We start from the raw sequence: 20,595 nt of genomic DNA, 5'->3' as shown, positions 1-20,595 counted from the left end.
TTGTCCGGCCACGCTGAGGCAGCATCCCATATACAGCAACTAGAAGGATGTGCAACTACGACGTACAACTATCTACTGGGGCCTTGGGGAAAAAAAGGAGGAGGATTGGCAATAGATGTTAGCTCAGGGCCGGTCTTCCTCAGCAAAAAGAGGAGGATTGGCATGGATCTTAGCTCAGGGCTGATTTTCCTCACAAAAAAATAAATAAAATTTACCAGATACCAAATGGTACATTCATGTAGTTAACTTTTCTGTGTTCTGAATTGAGTTGTTTTTTATGTTGTCAGGAGCTGAATGAAAACCAGAGCACCCCAAAAAAAGAAAAACAGGAGTGGCTTTCAAAGCAGAAGGAGAATATACAGCATTTCCAAGCAGAGGAAGAGGCTAATCTTCTTCGACGACAGAGACAATACCTAGAGCTGGAATGCCGTCGCTTCAAGAGAAGAATGTTACTTGGGCGCCATAATTTGGAGCAGGACCTTGTCAGGGAGGTGTGTGTGAATGATGTGAAATCAGAATCTTTCTTGAAAATCTGTCAGTCACATCCTAGCCTCAGGGCCTTTGCTCTTGTACTTCCTTCTGCCTAAATCCTTCTTTCCCAGATATCCACATGGCTTGCTTTCCTTCATATTTCTCCTCCAATGTCATTTCCTCAGAAATGCCTTCCCTGATCACCAGATCCTTCTCCCTTCTTTAAACTTTCTTCTTTGCACTTCTCTTTCTTAAACACACACACTTTTTTGGGGAAAGTCGCTCTCCCCCACTAGAATGGAAATTATATGAAGTCACAGATTTTGTTCAGGCCTTTATATCCTTAGTGTCTGGCCCATAGTAGGCATTCAATTAAATACTTAATTAATAAATATTAAATTCATGAATGAAAGAAGTATTAATTTTTAAATATAAGAAAATTGGATAGTTTATGCCTTTTGATCTGAATTAGGTGCCATGAAGTGTGTGTTACCATTTAACGCATTTCTATAATCATGTAATTATTCATTGGATGAATGTAGAAACTTATGCCAATGAAAACAATTGTTCTCATTATCAGGGATACCTGTGAGCATAGATAGGTTTATTTCTAAGAGTCGCTTAAGATAACTTCAAATATAGCATAATTGTTCAAATTCTCTAATAATTAAAGAAATTAAAATTAAAACAGTTGCATTAATTAGGTAAGAACTTTAAAAGATTGATAACATTGAGTCCTAGTAGTGGCATGGAACAATGGGCAGTGTTGGTTAGAGTATAGATTGATGCTGCCCTTTTAGAGCATAATTCAGCAGTAGCTTTTAAAATTTAATATGCACATATGCTTTTACTCATCAAATCCACTTCTAGAAGTCTATCCTAAAGAAATGATGACACGATTATATGATCATCATGCATATTTATTGAAAATTTGTTTATAAAAGCTTACTATGAAACTTAAAAAAAAAAAGATCTATATGTAATGATCTGTGTATATGTCCATTATATTGTTAGGTGAAGAAAGCACATTACGTGCCTATAACGTATATTGTTGTTCAGTTTTTAAAACTGTATGTTTTTGTATAATAGATATGTCACGGTAAGCATGGGGAAGGTTGGGAAGCATTTGCAGCAAACTGTTGGCCTCTGGAGAAAGGGTTTGCAGAGGGAAAGGGGGCAAGTTTGTCTTCTACATTGTATGTGTGAGTGTGTTGTACACTTGTTCTTTTTAATCTGAAGAAAAGAATAAGAAGTTTTATTGAGTATCACGTGCCAAGTGTTATTCTGAGAACTTTCCATTTATGAGCTCATTTCATTCTCACATTAAATCTATGAAATAGCTATATTATTATCTCCATTTGAGAAGTGATGCAGCTGAAGCACAGAGAGTTTAAATAACCCAAGAACTTACTCCTCTAAAGAGCAGAGCCAGGATTTAGAATACAGGCAGTCTAACTCTAGGGTCCATGTTCTTTTTTTTTCATTTCTTTTCTTTTTTTGCTGAGGAAGATTCACCCTGAGGTAACATCCACTGCCAATCTTCCTCTTTTTTGTATGTGAGCTGCTGCCACAGCATGGCCACTGACAGATGAGTGGTGTAGGTCTGTGCCGAGGAACTGATCCAGGGCTGCTGAAGCAGAGCATGTTGAACTTAACCGCTAGGCCACCAGGGCTGGCCTAGAGTCCATGTTCTTAACCACTACGCTATACTGGGTATACTGCATTTAATAGAATTAAATAGTATACTCAAGAAATTTGAAGGATGACTATTCAAATATAAAATTAGAAAACAATAAATAAAAGAAGGAAAGACATTAAGCCTCTTGAGATAGATTTGATATGTCTTAAACTTATTGTATAAAATAGTATTAATGAATAGGGTAAGGAAATTTGTGCTACTAATTGCCCATTTACTACCCGTTTATGACTAAACGTCATAAAACTCAAACATTTACTATGCAACCATTGAATCAGAGGATTACACCTATTTCCTGGTTATCATGTTTCTTAGGATTCTTTTTCCTGGCAATGTATAGCAGTAAATTATACTTTTGTCTTTTGTGTTATGAATTAGGAGTTAAATAAAAGGCAGACTCAAAAGGACTTAGAGCATGCCATGCTACTGCGACAGCACGAATCCATGCAAGAACTGGAGTTCCGCCACCTCAACACAATTCAGAAGATGCGCTGTGAATTGATCAGATTGCAGCATCAAACTGAGCTCACTAACCAGCTGGAATATAATAAGCGAAGAGAACGAGAACTAAGACGAAAGCATGTCATGGAGGTTCGACAACAGCCTAAGAGTCTGAAGGTATCTTTAGCTTAAGCTTCTTGACAAAGGGGAAAATAGATAAGAGGCATCCATGTAAACGGTAAAAATCTAAGACAGATGTCTGTCGTAAAGTAATTGAATAAACTCTTTTTCTTTTTCCTTTTAAGCATGTTTGGTTAGTTTTAATGTGGAGTGTCTGTAGCTATAGACTTTTGCTTATGTAGTTCTCAGCAGAGTACCAAAAAATGGCCAAAACTTTTAGCTGTGGGAATTGCCATAAGTAAGAATCAGAATTGTTTTAAATGTACCCAAATGTCCAATGCTGATATTACGGTCTGCATGTCAACATGCTAACCTGTTGGCTTCTCTCTGTTGTTTCAAGTAATACCATTTTGGAATCGTATTTGCTCTAAATGTGATTTGTATCCAAAAAAGACAGTAAGTTCTTAATTAATACAGAAGCCAGTGAATGAAAAATGCCTTTTTACCTCCCTCCCTTCATTGTCTAGACTCATCCTAAGAGGAATAGTGGGATCATCACAGTGGTAGTCCCATTCTGCTTATTTTCTTTGTGTGCTTGATAGTGTAGGTAAGACCATGTCATAGGTAGTTGGGCTATATATTTCTTCAATTAGCACGTCAGAGTGGAGCAAGTTGTTATATGCCCTTCCTCAAACAAATAAGAAAAGACAAGTGTTGGTGGTATATATAATACCTAAGGACTTTAAATTCTGTATTTGCTTTGAATAGAGGAATATATTCCCATGTTATGAAATTCGAAAGATACCAAAGTGTACTATAAAGTTAAAGGCTTCTCTCTCTCCCCTTGTCCCTCCAGCCACCTGGTCCAGCCCCCTCCACCAAAGTCAACCAGTGTTAACAATTCTAAGAAATTTTCAAATTTTGTAACTTGTAGTAAATATTTAAAGGAGTATAATCACATGAATCTTAATAAACAAAAACAAAACCACCCACTATATAGGCTGTCATCCATAGTAGTTCCTCAATTAATCTATACATGTCTCCACATTTTAAACTTTTATTTACATCCAGTAAGGCCCAGGTCCCACAGTATTTTCTTTTTAAAGCCTACCTCCCTTTTTAAACTATTTGATAATAAACTGTAAAACTATTCTTGGTGTTACCTGAATAACTGTCCTGGAGTGAAGTGAAATTCATTCACAGAGGTAATCTGTGTCAAAATCTAGAAACGACACTACACCTAATAATATCCCCAATTCCCACACACTCCATTCAAACAAGCTGTCCTGAACAAAATATAGAAGCAAAGTTAAGATCTTTTACCCTTTCCGTGTGAACCTGAGTAAAATTTCACTTTGCTGTGTCTTCAAAACAACTAATTAACATCATTTGCAGAGTAGGTTATGTTGACTACCTAGATAACCTTTTAGTCATTACTTAGAAAAATTGGAATTCGTAATGATTTTTCAGATTTATATTGTCTTTGTAGTGGAGAGGTATATACTCTTTTGGCTATAGAGTAGATAATTTCCGACCAAAAGATTTTCAAAACAACATGTCTGTGAAATTAATTAGGTTTTAAAGTTAGCAGCACCTAGAAGTAAGCCAAACTGAAAGCTTGGTGGTAGTTTTCTGTAATCATACCATAAATCTGATATACCACATTTTTCTGGGGCTTGGAATAGATCATTGTTTGATTTTGAACCGTTCCTTTCTGTTTCTTGTTGTTGCAGCCTTTTCAGTTTGAAAGCTTTTAAACACTAGTCTTATTTTCATAGATACTGTACAAAAAGTGAGGAGAAAAATAATATTTCACAAATGGTCAGACTTTGAATAGAATGCTTCCTTCTGATGACAAATGAGCTCAAGATTTTCCATAAAGGAAATTGTTCCGTTACTTTAGCAGGGAAGAAAATCACCATGTTGTTCTTAGTTATGTATATCTATCTACTTCCTCAATTTGAACAAAACAGACTAGATTTTAACACCAAGTCATCTCATTTTTATTTGCTTGAGTAATAGTTGCCTCTTTCATCTTTCTCTAAGACTTTAAAGGGGGTAGAGGACTTCAGTTTGAGCACTTATGTGAGTTGACTAGGATTTGTCGGGGTTGGGGTACCATTTCTATGGAGTGAGTTGGGTAAACACCTGTTGCCTACTCTGCTGTTTCTTCATCTGCCATCCAGAGATGCTTTGTCAGTGTTAAATGATTAGAAACAACTATAACTTACATTCATCTTGCTGTCATTGGAGTCAAACGTTGAGGGATATAGTTTATTCTTTGTGTAAATATTACTCTTCTCATTGAAGAAAAATTTCTCTCTCTCTCTCCTTTTTTTTTTTTTTTTTGTGAGGAAGATCAGCCCTGAGCTAACATCCATGCTAATCCTCCTCTTTTTTGCTGAGGAAGACCGGCTCTGAGCTAACATCTATTGCCAATCCTCCTCCTTTTTTTTCTCCAAAGCCCCAGTAGATAGTTGTATGTCATAGTTGCACGTCCTTCTAGTTGCTGTATGTGGGACGTGGCCTCAGCATGGCCGGAGAAGCGGTGTGTCGGTGCGCTCCCGGAATCCAAACCCGGCCCGCCAGTAGCGGAGCGCACACGCTTAACTGCTAAGCCACGGGGCCGGCCCAAGAAAAATTTTTCTATGTGAGAAGATGGATGTTAGCTGAACCTATTGTGGTAATCATTTTACAGTATAAGCAAATCACACCATCATGCTGTAGATCTTAAACAGTGATATACGTCAATTATTTTTGACGTATGGAAAAAAATCAGTAAGTAGAAAAAATTTTTTCAAGGAGCTCTTTTTTCTCATTAAGCTAATGATATGGAATGATTACAGTTTTCTTGGTACAATATTTTAAAAATAAAAACTTTTAAAAGAATGGAGACTGTTATACAGAGGCAGAAGAGAATGTCTAAATTTCATTGTTTCTTTCCTGGCTAACTTGGAAGAATTTTGTTAACCAAGGATAGTATTTAAGAGCGGTGCCACTAAGCATAGCTAAACCAAGAGTTTCTCTTTCTAGCTAGACATTTCTTGACCCTTCACAGAATAAAGGTATATGACTATAATCTAGTGCCTCAGTTGGTGTAAAATATGGAAAGGGTATATTTGATGTTGTAGTATGGCAAGGGGAGGTGAACAGTTACTTCCTTGACAAGTGTGCTGCATTGGTCAGATATGCATTTGTTGCACAGTGAATCAGTCAACCAACTAATATCTGGCAGTATTTATATTAAGGAAAATAATTCCAACTGTATGTCTGCCTTAGTGTAGTAAATGAATATATTCTCACTTGTAGGCTTGACCGATATAACTTATAGAAATATATCTCATCTTATTAAATTTTGGTAAAACCTGAGTTCATAGAATGCCTAACCTGTGATTAACTGAACACTAAAGCCAAAACTTCTGTCTCTGAACTTAAATTATTTTATCTCAGAAATGTTTATGTAGTTTATGTTTATCATCATCCTCCGAAGAAGGCTTGTCCCCTCCCTTGCCCCATAACTCTTGTTTGACCTTTTAAAGATTAGTTAAATCGATTGACTTTCAAGTTTTTGTTTTGGTGTTAAAGAGTAAACCATTACTAAGTATGTTACTACCCAGTTTATTTCCTTAAGGAAAAGACAATTGTAATAACAATATTAGTTACTAATAGTCTACTTTTGTGGAGTCTGTTGTAGACTATGTAGTTGGATTTGAGATTGTCATTAAAAGAAATTGGAGCAAAGTGTCTCAGATAAGGAGTAGAATAAATATGGTTATTTTCTTCCTCAGAGATCTGATAAAATATTGTCTGGCCAATAAAATGCATTTATATCTACTATACTTAATGCATGAGAAGAAATTTAATTTTCTGTCATCAATATACACATAATCTAAGCTAGTTTTAATATTTACTCAAGTCACTTAAATTTACTAGCAAAATAATGAGTAATGCTTGAAGTCCTGTGATAAATGAAGTTCTTGATATTCTAATATTTTAAATTAGAATTTTTATTATAAAAGTGCATAGAATCCAATGGTTTGGCCCAGTAGCCAAGTGCAAAAGTACCTGCAACCTTATGACTTGACCTTTTTGTTTTTCTTCTCCCTTTCTCCAAGTAGCCTTTATTTTCATATAAGTATAAGGTATACCAGATGCCATATGTTAAAAATTATATACATCTATTTTTTTCTTCCCAGTCTAAAGAACTCCAAATAAAAAAGCAGTTTCAGGACACCTGCAAAATCCAAACCAGACAGTACAAAGCATTAAGAAATCACCTACTGGAGACTACACCAAAGAGTGAGCACAAAGCTGTTCTGAAACGGCTCAAGGAGGAACAGACCCGGAAGTTAGCCATCTTGGCTGAGCAGTATGATCACAGCATCAATGAGATGCTTTCCACACAAGCCGTGAGTTTGTTTTATTTAGGCAAAACAAATTTAGTGCCCCTTTCCTTCCACTACCTGAATGGAATCCCAATAGTTAAAATACTAGTTGGAAATTATAGCTCTCCTGCAGCTTGGGAAATAGTAGTGGTGGTCCATATTCTTCTTGCTCTCAGCATTGCTTGGAAGCAGGCATGATATCTATAGAATTTTCATTAATACTTTTAGACATGAGGTTATAAATAGGCTCTCTGCCAGTGCCCCTCAGATGTTTAGCACATATCCCAACAGCTTATCAAGATTAGCAGCTTTGTTAAGCAGTGGGCAAAAAGTAGTACTATATTGGGAATCCAAGTGGTCACATTTGAGTGCAAATACACATTTCCTATGTAAGTTTTGCAGACTTTTTCTTAAAGGGCCAGGTAGTAAATATTTTAGGTTTTGTGGGCCAGGAGGCAAAATTAAGGATACTGTGTACGTACTTATATGCCATTTAAAATGTAATCATTTCAAAATGTAAAAACCATTTTTAAGTAGAGGGCTATTTAAAAAACAAAAACAAAAACAAAACAGGCTGCTGCCCAGATTTGGCCTATAGGCTGTAGTTTGCTGGTCCCTATTGTGTAGTTATTTCCATTGGAGACAAGAGGTTCCGAGTCTTATATCACCTAATTAGATTCTAGATTTTTCTAAAGAAAAATATGGTTATTTAGGCATTATCCAAATAGCTTATGATAGCATTGTCTTCATAATACCATCATTGGTTACTGTGCCTTCCTTTTTCAGAGATGTTTACTTCCAAGATACAAGAGACAACAATTGTGTATCCCACAAAAGAGTAGTCTTCCTCTCATGCTTCCTCCTTGCCATAGGTATGAATAGAGAGCTCACAGTAGGATATATCTGTTTTCTTTCAGCTGCGTTTGGATGAAGCACAGGAAGCAGAGTGCCAGGTTTTGAAGATGCAGCTGCAGCAGGAACTGGAGCTGTTGAATGCATATCAGAGCAAAATCAAGATGCAGGCTGAGGCACAACATGATCGAGAGCTTCGGGAGCTTGAACAGAGGGTCTCCCTCCGCAGGGCACTCTTAGAACAAAAGGTATAAGTAATAGAAGGAAGATAATTGTGCTAGTATTTGCTTTCATCAGAAGCACTTTATAAATAATAAACCAATGTTACTGCAATAAACAAAAAATTAAAATAAATAAATAAAAATAAAAATAAAAAAATAAATAACTTAAGAACTACAAAAAAAAAAGAAGCACTTTATAAATATATTTTCATATTGATAGAGCTGGTATGAGATTGTTCGCACGATACCATATTTCCTTAATTCTAGTTTTGGTAGTGTTTTTCTTTTTCTTTAAAATTATTGATTCAATAATGAACCTTATAATTAATGAGTTCTAAAGGGAGTATAAGTAATAATTGCTAGAGGAAGGATATGGGGTTATGTGAAGACAGCTGAATTGTGAGAGAATAGCTCTGGCTCCATGTTCCTCACTTTCTTTTGTGTGCCTAATAAGCTCAACCTAAGGAGATTGGAGAAAAACTTGAATAGTGAACAAAAAGAACTTTAGTAATTGCCTAGAAGAGGTAGGGAAATGGCTCAGGAATATGGACTTTACTCATATGTCTCGGGCCTGGAACTATACAAGTTGATGGAAGATTACTAGGGGGTAGTATATAAAACCAGTTCCACACAGGTGAAAAGTCAGGTTGAAAATGTTACTTCTAGATGTATCTTTATTTATTTATTTTTTTACTTATTCTTTGACAGATATATTAGAGAATAGAACTAGAATCCCCATATTCATTTCCATTCTTTAAGGTACTAAAGCTCTGTGTGTGTGTGTTTTGGGGAAAGGGTGATGGGCAAAAGATTTTGAGAGATAAAGAGAGGAGAGGCATTTGTTGTGAGAAGTAGTAGAGTATCAGTTGTATCCGGCATTCAGAGCTGTGTTCCAGAATTCCTGAGCCATAAGTTCCCAACAGCTAGTATAGTCTTAGGTCTATTGGACCATTATAAGTTAATACTTGCTTAATATCTTACCTGTTAAAAGTTGTCATTGTTTCTGGACTATTGGCCCATAGATTTTTCTCTATTTCCTGCAGTTTTTGTGATGAAAATAGAATGTCTTATTCAATTAGGAAATATATTTTTTAAAAGCCCACCTAAATAAGATGTTACTGTTTCTCTGACACAGCTTTCTTTATTACTGGCTTCTTTGAGAGATACCTGCATCTAAAAATTACCTCAATTATGTTTCTCATTCAAGGTGGGAAAGATTGAAACATAAAATTTGAGAAAAATCTAGTTTGCCCCATGTACACATTTCATGTCTGATTCCAACTTTCATATTTAAAATTCAATCTAAAGTTCTATCTCTTATGCTTTAAAATTATTACTAAAAAGAAAACTCCCTATAGTATTTCAGAAATAGTGGTGTGAGAGAAATATTGGTACTGTTCAAGTATGTTTGTATTTTTAGCTCCACCTAGTGGTTTAGAGTTAAACAGGGCTAATGAGTATCTTAGGTAACGTCTTGTTTCAGTATAGTCATGTGTTGCTTAATAATGGGGATACATTCTAAGAAATGCATCCTTAGGCAATTTTGTCATTGTTTGAACATCATAGAGTGTACTTAGACAAACCTAGATGGTGTAGCTTACTACCTAGGCTACATGGTACTGATCTTATGGGACCACCATTGTATATGCGGTCCATTGTTGACTGAAACGTCGTTATGTGGCACATGACTGTATATGAACCAAAGCCTGCATGCTCTATAAAGTCTAGTAAAATGTGAACATAAAACTGGTACCCATGGCACTCTCATATATTGTTAATGCAATTTGGAAGTACATATTGAGCTTTGGAAATGTTAAGTATTTAAGACTTTGAGAATTTATTGTAAGGAAAAGAAATCCAAAATATAGAAAAAAACAATATGCATAAATAAGGTAATTATAGCATATTTTATGATGGTTTAAAACACCTAACCATCTAAAATAGAGATATAATTAAGTAATTATGGCCAAGCCACTTAAAATCTTATTCAGCCATTTAAATGACGGCTACAAAGACAGTATTAATATGGAAAAATGTTTATGATGTGTTGAATAGAATAAAAAATACAAATCACATTTAAAGTGAATTGAAGTAATACTAGTAGTGGCAATATTAATATAGTAGATTGGTTCGTTTTTCTATTTTACTTTTTTTAATGTGGTGGTTTATATTACTTTGATAATGGAAAATGCATAAGATCATTTAGTATTAAAAATAATAAAAGAACAGGGCCGGCGCCGTGGCTTGGCAGTTAAGTGCGCACGCTCCACTACTGGCGGCCCGGGTTTGGGGCCTGGACGCGCACCAACACACTGCTTCTCCGGCCATGCTGAGGCCGCGTTCCACATACAGCAACTAGAAGGATATGCAGCTATGACATACAACTATCCACTGGGGCTTTGTGGGAAAAATAAATAAATAACATTATTTAAAAAAAATAATAATAAAAGAACAATAGGATGATAAATCTATATAGTGCTTTGAGTTACTACTTGATTTTTAAGGCTAATGTTTACCTTTCAATTGAAGTACGTGACTGTAAAGCAGTTTGGGGTCAGTTGACAACTACCAAGGCCATGTATCCTCTCTGTAAAAACTTTGAAAGATCATAATAGCTATATTTTCTGCACTTTGTGCTTACTGGTTGTATAGATAAGAAATAGTCATGTGAAAATAAATAGAGGTGGAACCACAGTGAATATTAGTTGTCTCTAGATGAATAATGCTATTTGAAGATTGGTTTAAGCCTCCAAATGAACCAAGAATTGTTTCTTTAGGTTGAGACACCAACAAAGTAAGCCTCACTTGACTCACATGAGGTCTTATTAAACTTTTCTTATACCTCATTTACATTAAAATTTCAGCAAGGGGCCAGCCCCATGGGATAGTGGTTGAGTTCAGCACACTCTACTTCCATGGCCTGGGTTCGCGGGTTCTTATCTCGGGCGCAGACTTATACCACTTGTCAGCCATGCTGAGGCAGTGACCCACATATAAAGTGGAGGAAGATTGGCACAGATGTTAGTTCAGGGCCAATCTTCCTCAGCAAAAAAAAAAAAAAAAAAATTCAGCAAGATGACAACATAACTATAAATGTTAAAATTCCATGTAAATTTTATACATGCATGAAAAGTGGCAGTATTTCCAAAGTATAAATGGGCTTTTTTTATTTTATCATTTCATTTAATTTTCTCTCAATATTTCACTTAATATCAACAACATGGTTGGTAGTTTTTAAAAAAGAATTGACAGTTGGAACATCTTACAAGACCTTTCTTTGTGGAACTGAAAATATTCACACAAAAATATTACATTTGATTTCAAAGAAGATAGGTTGGGAGAGCCTCTCAAAAGTCTTAATTATGGTACCTCTTATGTACTTAGTGAAACCACCTTTCTAATTTGCAGTAATAAATAACGTTTTAAAAGAAATGAGGATTAATGTAACCTATCACAAATCTTAGTTTTTATTTTTATTTAATTGAAAAATGTTCTGAATTTCTTAAATCACAAAACTAATCAGCAAACAAAATTGAAGTAATGCTTACTGGATAAAACGTTGATAAGCATTAATGTGTTTAATATTTTTATCATGAGTTTCCTTCAGTTAATATGCAAGGCATTCAGATCATTTTTATGCTCAGCACATTCCCATCGTTTATTAGATCCCTCAAATTAAAGTAATCGCTTTTAGGGGCCGGCCCTGTGGCATAGTGGTTAAGTGCGCATGCTCCGCTGCTGGCAGCCGGGGGTTCAGATCTCCGGCGCGCACCAATGCACCACTTGTCAAGTCGTGCTGTGGCGGCGTCCCACGTAAAGTGGAGGAAGATGGGCACCGACGTTAGCCCGGGGCCAGTCTTCCTCAGCATAAAGAGGAAGATTGGCAGATGTTAGCTCAGGGCTGATCTTCCTCACAAAAAATAAAATAAACAATAAAATAATCACTTTTAGTGTATGGATTTTTGAAATTTTAACTATTAAATATTTAAAAGAAAAAATTAGAAGTTCTTTGAACTTTAGAGCTATGTAAATTTAATTTTTATATGAATTGGGTATTTTAGATATAGCTATTAAAAGATTAGAAAATTATTTTACAAAAACACAATCATTGTTTTAAAACTTGGAAAATATAGAAAAACATAAATAGAAATTAAAATGTCTTTAATCCCACCACTCAGAAATCACCGCAGTTAACAGTTTGATGTCTCGCTCAGAAGAAGCATCCATGTCTAAGTTCTCCTTCAGTCTTCGTATGAAATGGCCTCTCTAAACCTTTGTAACACCTTAGTACTTAGAACCTTCAATAATTTTCAAACTCTTCTTACTGGAGTCCATTCTGGCCTATTTGTAATTCCCCGAACACTTCTTATTTTATCATTTTTTCATGCTTTTGCACATGTTCCCTCTGCTGAAAATATCTTTCCTTCCCCTTGTCTTCCTGGTAAACTTGTATTCTTCCTTCAGAATCCAGTCTCTACCACCTCTTCTGAGAAGACTTCTTTGCCCTAATCTCCCTCTCCTATAGAGGGAATCACTCAATCTCTTTGTATTTCTGCTATACCTTATAAATCTTTTATAGCGTCTTATCACATTTTGCTGCAATTTTTTATTTGCATGTTTCACATGCTAAACTGTGTATTTTTTTAAAGGCCATGTTAAAAACTTGATACATAAAAACTAAACATATTTGTTGAGCTCAATTTCTGGAGAGAGCAATGACAATTGGCTTAAGTCCTCAAATCTTGAAACCTGATTATTTTAATGCTCCTGTTTTACAAGTTCTCTTTATTTCCTACTTTTTAAAAACTTTTTATCATGGAAACTTTCAAACATACACAAAATAGGAAGAATTAGTACAATGAAATCCCCAAGTACTCATCACCCAACTTCAACAGTTATCAATATTTTGCTGATTTTTTCTATTGATTCCCCCACTCCACACACACAGCTTTTGGGGGGAGCAGGATGTGGGGGAGAGTGTTTGGAGTATTTTAAAGCAAATCCCAGTATAGCATCATTTCACTCCTAAATATAGATAAGGACTTTTTGACTTTAACATAACCATAATTTCATCGTGATATCTAATAAAATTAATAACAAACGTTTAATATTATCTAATACTTAGTCCATGCCTAAATTTCCCCTTTTATCTCAAAAATGTCTTCCTTATAGAGTTACTTCATTTGGATTGGGGCCCAAACAAGGTCCAGACATTACATTTGGTTAATTGTCTTTTAAGTCTTTTAGTCTGTAATAGGTCCTCCCCCCACCATCCTCTCTGCCCGCCCCTTTTTCTAAAACTGTGTATTGGATCATTTGCGCTGTAGGAAGTCTCACATTCTGGATTTGGCTGATTGCATCCTCATGGTGTCATTTAATGTATGCCTCTCTCCTTGACTTCATATTTCCTATAAACTGGTAATTAGATCTAGAGGCATGATTATATTTAGATTTAATTTTTTTTTATTTTAAAAAATTTTTGCAAGGAATTTTCATAAGGGTTACTGTGTACTTACTTTTTCATCACATCAAGAGATACATAATGTCAAGTTGTCCTACTGTTAAGTGATATTAATATTGATCAGCAGGTTCAGGTATTGTCAATCTGATCATTCATTAAAAACTTCTCCATCAACTTTTGTTTTCATTGTCTACTGGCTTTATTATGTATTTTTTTACATTAAAAAAATTTATATACAGTCAACTATATTTATTTGTAATACCTTCCAGTTTTCCAAGACCGATTATGATGGCTACCCAACCACTAATTTCTAGGTACATAAAGTCTCCTAACTTATTAACGAAAACTTGATAGTTTTTGTTTGTTTTTCACTTAAGGCTTTGGTCCATTCAGAATATGGTATAAGATGGAGTTCCATTTTTATTTCCTTCCAGATGGTTGGCCAGTTGTGCCTGTGTTATTTCTTTAAAAATCATCTTTTTCCCATTGAATTAATTGCTGCTTTTGTCCTGCATTAAAAACTTAACAAACTGAGATCTTCATTCTTTTTGTATTTCACTAATTGTCTATTCCTACACCAATACCATATTTATTTTATTAGAGTGACATTATGGTATGTCTGATGAGGCTAGTTTCCCCTCACCCATTTTCTTTTTCATTCAACTTTTTACCTAATGGATTTAGTAGCCATTGATGATGATTGCCTTGATTTCAATAGAGGTTATTACCTTTGCTTTTAAGATTTGATTTTACACATTTAAAAAATATAAATTATGTATGATTCCTATAGTACATCTCTTTGATTTTTAAATGTACATCCATAAAATAGCCAGAGTGAACTTTTTTATGATTCACTTCAAAACTGAGTAGTTATTCCTTCCTTAGTTTATAGATTTTTAAAAATAAATCAGCTTTTTTTTTGCTTCCCTCCCCCAATCCCCAACAGATTGAAGAAGAGATGTTGGCTTTGCAGAATGAACGCACAGAACGAATACGAAGCCTCCTGGAGCGTCAAGCCAGAGAAATTGAAGCTTTTGACTCTGAAAGCATGAGACTAGGTTTTAGTAACATGGTCCTTTCTAATCTCTCCCCTGAGGCATTCAGCCACAGCTACCCAGGAGCTTCTGGTTGGTCTCACAATCCCACTGGGGGTCCAGGACCTCACTGGGGTCATCCCATGGGTGGCCCACCACAAGCTTGGGGCCATCCAATGCAAGGTGGACCCCAGCCATGGGGTCACCCCTCAGGGCCAATGCAAGGGGTACCTCGAGGTAGCAGTATGGGAGTCCGCAATAGCCCTCAGGCTCTGAGGCGGACAGCTTCTGGGGGACGGACGGAGCAGGGCATGAGCAGAAGCACGAGTGTCACTTCACAAATATCCAATGGGTCACACATGTCTTATACATAACTTAATAATTGAGAGTGGCAATTCCGCTGGAGCTGTCTGCCAAAAGAAACTGCCTACAGACATCGTCACAGCAGCCTCCTCACTTGGGTACTACAGTGTGGAAGCTGAGTGCATATGGTATATTTTATTCATTTTTGTAAAGCGTTCTGTTTTGTGTTTACTAATTGGGATGTCATAGTATTTGGCTGCCGGGTTTTGTTTTGTTTTTTAAACTTTTGGAAGAATTTTGAAAAGGGGAATTTGTATATATGTGTGCGTGTTTGTCTAAGTAAGTACACACACACGCACACATATATATCATGCATATAGTAAAAAGAAGTTAGCTAGATGGGGGTATTTTCTGAACACTGCAAAAAAAAGAATGCAGCAAAGTGGCTTGAGTCATCACTTTTGGGCAACTATATCCTAAGAAGTTTGTGAAAAGATCTAAAGCCTTTCTCCATACCCCCTAATTCTTATGAGCCGCTCACAGCAGGCAGCATATGCTGAAACAAGTTATTATGGAAACACATCTGTATCCCCTCACCAATGTATTTTCTTTATTAAATTGCTCTGACTTCTCAGCCTCATTTGGAGTAAAAAAAGAAAGCAGAAATCTATGAACACTAAAGGGTTACATTGACTTTTTCAGAAAGTAGAAAACAACTTAGTTCTTTTTCTGAATGCTGCATAGGTTTGTCAGTGATTTTTTTTTTTTTCCATTCAATTGTGCCTTCTTTGTGGCATGGTGAGATGGAGGTGCTTAAGGAGATCACAAGTTGTGTGGGATTTGCATCAGTGAACCTGTGAGCCTTCAAAGGAAAGACCAGAGGGTAAGAGAGGCCCCTGAAAGTTCGTATGATGGATATGTTCAGCAGCAGAGTGAGGAGATGAAGCCTATATATTCTGACATTTTGTTGCTTATACTGTGATATCTCATCCTAGCTAAGCTCTATAACCTCTATAACTCCCAAGATCCCAAACAGTACTTTTACTTTGTTTGTACAAAAACAAAGACATATAGCCAATACAAATCAAATGCCAGAGGTATTTGAATGATGCCATATTTGCAAATTGCCATCTGTTGGAATTCTCATCACACTACATAGACATAATTTGATTACCCCCTTTTGGCTTATGGGATTCCCTGTTTACAAGTAGAATAGCCAGTTATTTTAGTGTTTAGTTGCCATAGTGAACCAGGAGTCACTGAGCCAATGACTTTACCAGCTGCTGACTAATCCTCATCACCACTGTAGATTATGCTGCATGTGCAGGGCCTCTTTTCTTTTTTTTAATTGCTGTTTTTGTTGCTGCAGTACTTTACAAACATCTAGTTCCTTGAGACTTAGTGACCATTGGCATCATGTTAACATCACACAATAGGAAACACCACTTCCAGAAGTCTCTAGCCTCAGTGCTAAAGTACTACTGAAAAGGAACTAGCAAGTTTGGCACATTAAGAAAAAAAAAAAAGTAAAGTAAGTTATAGTGGTCAGGGAATCTCTTGACAAAAGCTAACTTTTTTTTTCCCAGAGAGGGGCATGTTTTGTTTTGTTTTGTTTTGCAATGAAGGATCAACCCAATGCTGAAAGTCAGATGTTATTTGGTATTCCACTGCCAGTGTGGAAATTCAGTTGAAGGTGGGTAGGGAGCTGTGAGTATGACTTGAAGAAAAAAAATGTCCTTTTCCAGTGACAGATCAGAGTTTCTTACAAGTTATTTTCCTGCCCCCTCCCCAATTGTCTTGAAGAACCCTTGCTGCTAACTCTGGATCCTGCTTTTCATATAGTTAGAGGGCTCCAAGGCAGAAGTCTCTAAGTCTCTCTCAATGATACTCTTCACCTAGACCAGACTAATGACCAAACAGTAATCTATCACTGTTGAAATCTTGGTTTTCTCAACCAAATTTAAGTCTTCCCCAGGTATGTCAGTCCAGTCTCCATGAATCCTCCCCATTAGGAGTTTCTGGCATTCATTTAAAGGTAACTGGAAGAAAAATTAATATTTTAACGTAAATACTTTTAAAACCAAGATCACAATAGAATTCACACAGTTTTAGGCAGTGGTTCAGGTGGCACTCTGATACATTGTCCTCTTGGCCATGCTCAAGATCACTAGTTTTTAGGTGAACATGACATGTACTTATAATATCTAATAAAAGGGGCTTTTAATTTTCTCAATATCTTTTTTGCACTCCATATTATACAAATTGAAAAAATGAATTTATACAGTATTTCAAACAAATTAATATATGTACCTATATGGAAGAAAATGATAGAGAGCTTTAGAATTAATAAAATGTCCAAAAATATAATGGAATTTGATAACTTTAAAAATTTTTTATTAAATCTGGCCCCTCTGTGCTACTGGAGGAGTAGATTAGGGAAGCAGATCAGTTTTGCATACAAGACTCCTTAAAATCTAAAATACTACCAATGGAACATGTTAAAGTCTACTTGTGGACTTAAATTAGTCAAATTGAGTTACCCAGTTCATGCAGATCATATGTACTTGTAAAATCATGATTGAGTACTGACTCCAAATGTCTACCCAGTAGGGCTTTGTATCTGATTTAATTGTGTGGCAATCAGTTTTACATGTAGGTCATGACTATACCTGGATTATTCCATTAAGTTAATTTTAATTAAAATATATATAGTTTGCAAAAATGATTCAATTAATTGGTTTGTGTGTGTTTGTAAGATCTAACTTCTGAGAATCTCATACATGGTAGGAATCATCAAGAGTAAAGCTTGTAACCGGAAAATTTGAACGGTTTTTGGAGATCCTAAAGAAAGAAGCAGGCACTTTCTGAATCAGTGTGCAAATGTAAACATTTGATCAAATTAATACTACCTCCTCCCCAGTGTTGTTGTTCACTCAATATATATGTGTTTAAGAAAATAAAAAGTGTGAGAAATTTGTCCAGCACATCAGAAAGTCGTAAATGCTATATCTGGTATCCAGAGCTTGGCAGTAAAAAGTTTCTTGTGTTCACTGTCTCTCCCTTCTTTTAGTTAGCATTTTAAAAATGCAAAACCTCATACCTTGAAATATATTATTCCTAATTGGGTTCCCTTCCTTTTGCACATATTTTTTTCTCCCCTTATTAAAGTCAACTCTAACCCTAAATTATAGTATATGAAAGTATTTTCATTATATAGATAATGTTAGCTGGAAAATGTTTGTATTATTTTTATTCAGAGCTGCCATTCTTTTCAGTCATTTCTATGCCTAGGGATGAATAGTCCTGCAGTTGAAGCCACACCCACAAGTATAATATGCTTGGTACTCTAGGCCAAGGATTTATTGGTAAATTGAACTTTTTAGCATAATCATGATTTTCGGCTGCCTAGACATCAGCTAAACACCATTCAGTACACTAAAGAAATTGTCCTGGACACTCCATCCTACTCCCACCTATTTTTCCTCACCCCCTTTTCAAAAATCGAAAACTCTATGAGTGTCTTTTTCAGACCATAAGGCAGACTTTAGTAACTTTCTACTTCTGTAAGTACTAAATGTCTGGCATTTTAAACTTTTATAGAATACATTGTGTTGGACACTGGAATAATACTGTTTATTTTCACCTGTGAAAAATGACTTTATTGTACTTGAAACACCTCTTTTGCATTTCTCCATTCGTGCCATTCACTAGTGGAAATAAATTGTATTATACCATGATCTACTGGCTTTTTAAAACTGTGTTAAATATGCACATTTTTGGTATAGCTATTATCATTTGTATGTATATATTGTATATACATATGAGTGTCTATATGTGTGTATAGATAGATGGATGGATGGAACTCATACTGTACATTTCCATCAGGGCACTTAAGGTTCTGTTATTTTATTTTGTTATTTCAGTCCTCAGTTAAGGCCAGAATGCATGTGTTTCTTAAGAATGAGTAGTCTGGGTTGATATTTATGAGAAGGTGGTCATTAGATGCAATCTTTTCTTTTTTAGTCCCTTCTTAGCACTTGTGTGGGTGGAAAGAAAGTTAAGTAAAAGGTGGAACCATAAGTTGCAATGCAGTAAAATAGTGCTGGGGAAGGAGCCAGTTAGTGTTTCTGTGAGTTTGTGTCGTGATGCAATAAAAGATAAGTGATCTAGAGAGGAATGAACTGTGGAAAGTACTAACACTGGCAGTGATTCCTCTGCAATCTGATAAAAAGAACCAGTAAATCACACAGTCTTCATGGGCGCTCTGTACGTAATTCTTAGTAGTGATGCCTTTGATCCTCTTACTCTTTTTCTCCATTAATACTAATAATTATAAATTTTGCTAAGGACCAAAACAGCCAAGAAAGAAATTACTGCTAAAGCGTCTAAGGTTCTCCTAAACTATAAAATCAACAGGAAATGGCCACTGGGAGAGAAGGATACGGTATTGGCTGGGGCTTTCTCCCTTTAGCTGCCTCTTCTTGCTTGCTAATAGTGAGTTTGTGCACCTTCCACCACTTCTGAGCCACTGCTATTCAAGCAGAGATTTGGCCCAACACAGCAACCCTTTCCTAGGAGGTTTATATGGTCCTGCGTTTTGTTCCATGCTCACAATGTGAAGTGTCTAGTGTGTATTCAAGTCAGAAAATAATATATTTAAGATGTAAAGTGTGAATCTCCTATAATGATGGAAGAAGTTCTTGTTTCTTAGGTAGAAGACCGCCTTCTCTAAGGAACAAAGCCAAAACGTGGGCTGTCATCTTTGCGCTGCTTAGCAAGATACAGATAATTATTAAAGAGAAACAAATTCTCTATTTTGTTTTCCCTCATCTAACATGATAGTGCCCCAAACCAGGTTGTAGCATTGCCTTTGAAAAGGCACTCACTCACTCTTAGTTGTTAAGAACTGGAAATTTCCCATCCTCAGATTCCTTAAAGGATGAAGAGTGTGCTGTACACTTAGCAGACTTGCCTCTTGTATGCAAGGACTACTGATTGAAGTCTATTTTGCTGTGTATCTGGTTATGTTGTCTGCACTTTTATGAAATCACTACAATAGGTCTACATTGGAAATGACTATTAATTTGTAAAGAAGTAGGTTTTATTAAACACTGTCTAGAAAAAAAAGTGAAGCTGAGAACTCTTCCTTTATTGTGCATTTATATATTCTACTGAATTTTGGTAGCCCCTGTTAAAGTCACATTGACTAATGTTTCCCTCATTTATATTCAGATTTCCAAAATTTCACTCATACAAAGGAAGAGAACCCATTTGGCCTAATGGTAGTCTTCAGATCATAAGAAATACATAAATTAGTATGCACCTTATCTGCCTGTTGTGGGTTTCTTAAACTTGCACTTCCCTCCCACCCACCCAAAAATAGATATCCTTTAAAGAAAATAAAGGCAGAGAATTAAAACTGGGGAGCCATTTACTATGTCACCATCACTGTTAACTGTTTCCCAGCAATCCTGACTTTTTGAAGTTTCAGAGATTTGTATGTGAGTGTGTGTGTGTGTGTGTCTGTTTTGTTTTTAAATATACACGAGATTCTTCTTTAGATAGAGAAAAAGGTTAATCCTCTCTGAAACAGGATGCCCACTGGATATAC

At 35.8% G+C, this 20,595-nt stretch overlaps 1 protein-coding gene across 2 annotated transcripts in view; it reads left to right on the top strand.

Annotated features, from left to right (window-relative positions):
• TAOK1 (TAO kinase 1) overlaps positions 1–17,968 on the top strand; it is a 139,244-nt gene extending 121,276 nt beyond the window's left edge. For both annotated transcript variants that reach the window (XM_058560201.1, XM_058560202.1), the window contains 5 exons: positions 288–491; positions 2,546–2,785; positions 6,925–7,137; positions 8,031–8,213; positions 14,594–17,968. In XM_058560201.1, the coding sequence (XP_058416184.1) occupies positions 288–491; positions 2,546–2,785; positions 6,925–7,137; positions 8,031–8,213; positions 14,594–15,055 (1,302 nt within the window). In that variant the 3' untranslated portion in view covers positions 15,056–17,968. The remainder of the gene's footprint in view (positions 1–287; positions 492–2,545; positions 2,786–6,924; positions 7,138–8,030; positions 8,214–14,593) is intronic.
• The last annotated feature ends 2,627 nt before the right edge of the window (positions 17,969–20,595 follow it).

The sequence above is a fragment of the Diceros bicornis genome, chromosome 18 (genome assembly GCF_020826845.1).
Source record: "Diceros bicornis minor isolate mBicDic1 chromosome 18, mDicBic1.mat.cur, whole genome shotgun sequence".
Taxonomy (NCBI): Eukaryota; Metazoa; Chordata; class Mammalia; order Perissodactyla; family Rhinocerotidae; genus Diceros; species Diceros bicornis.
Note: the sequence above shows the minus strand (reverse complement) of the source record. Positions and strands in the feature narration are given on the sequence as shown.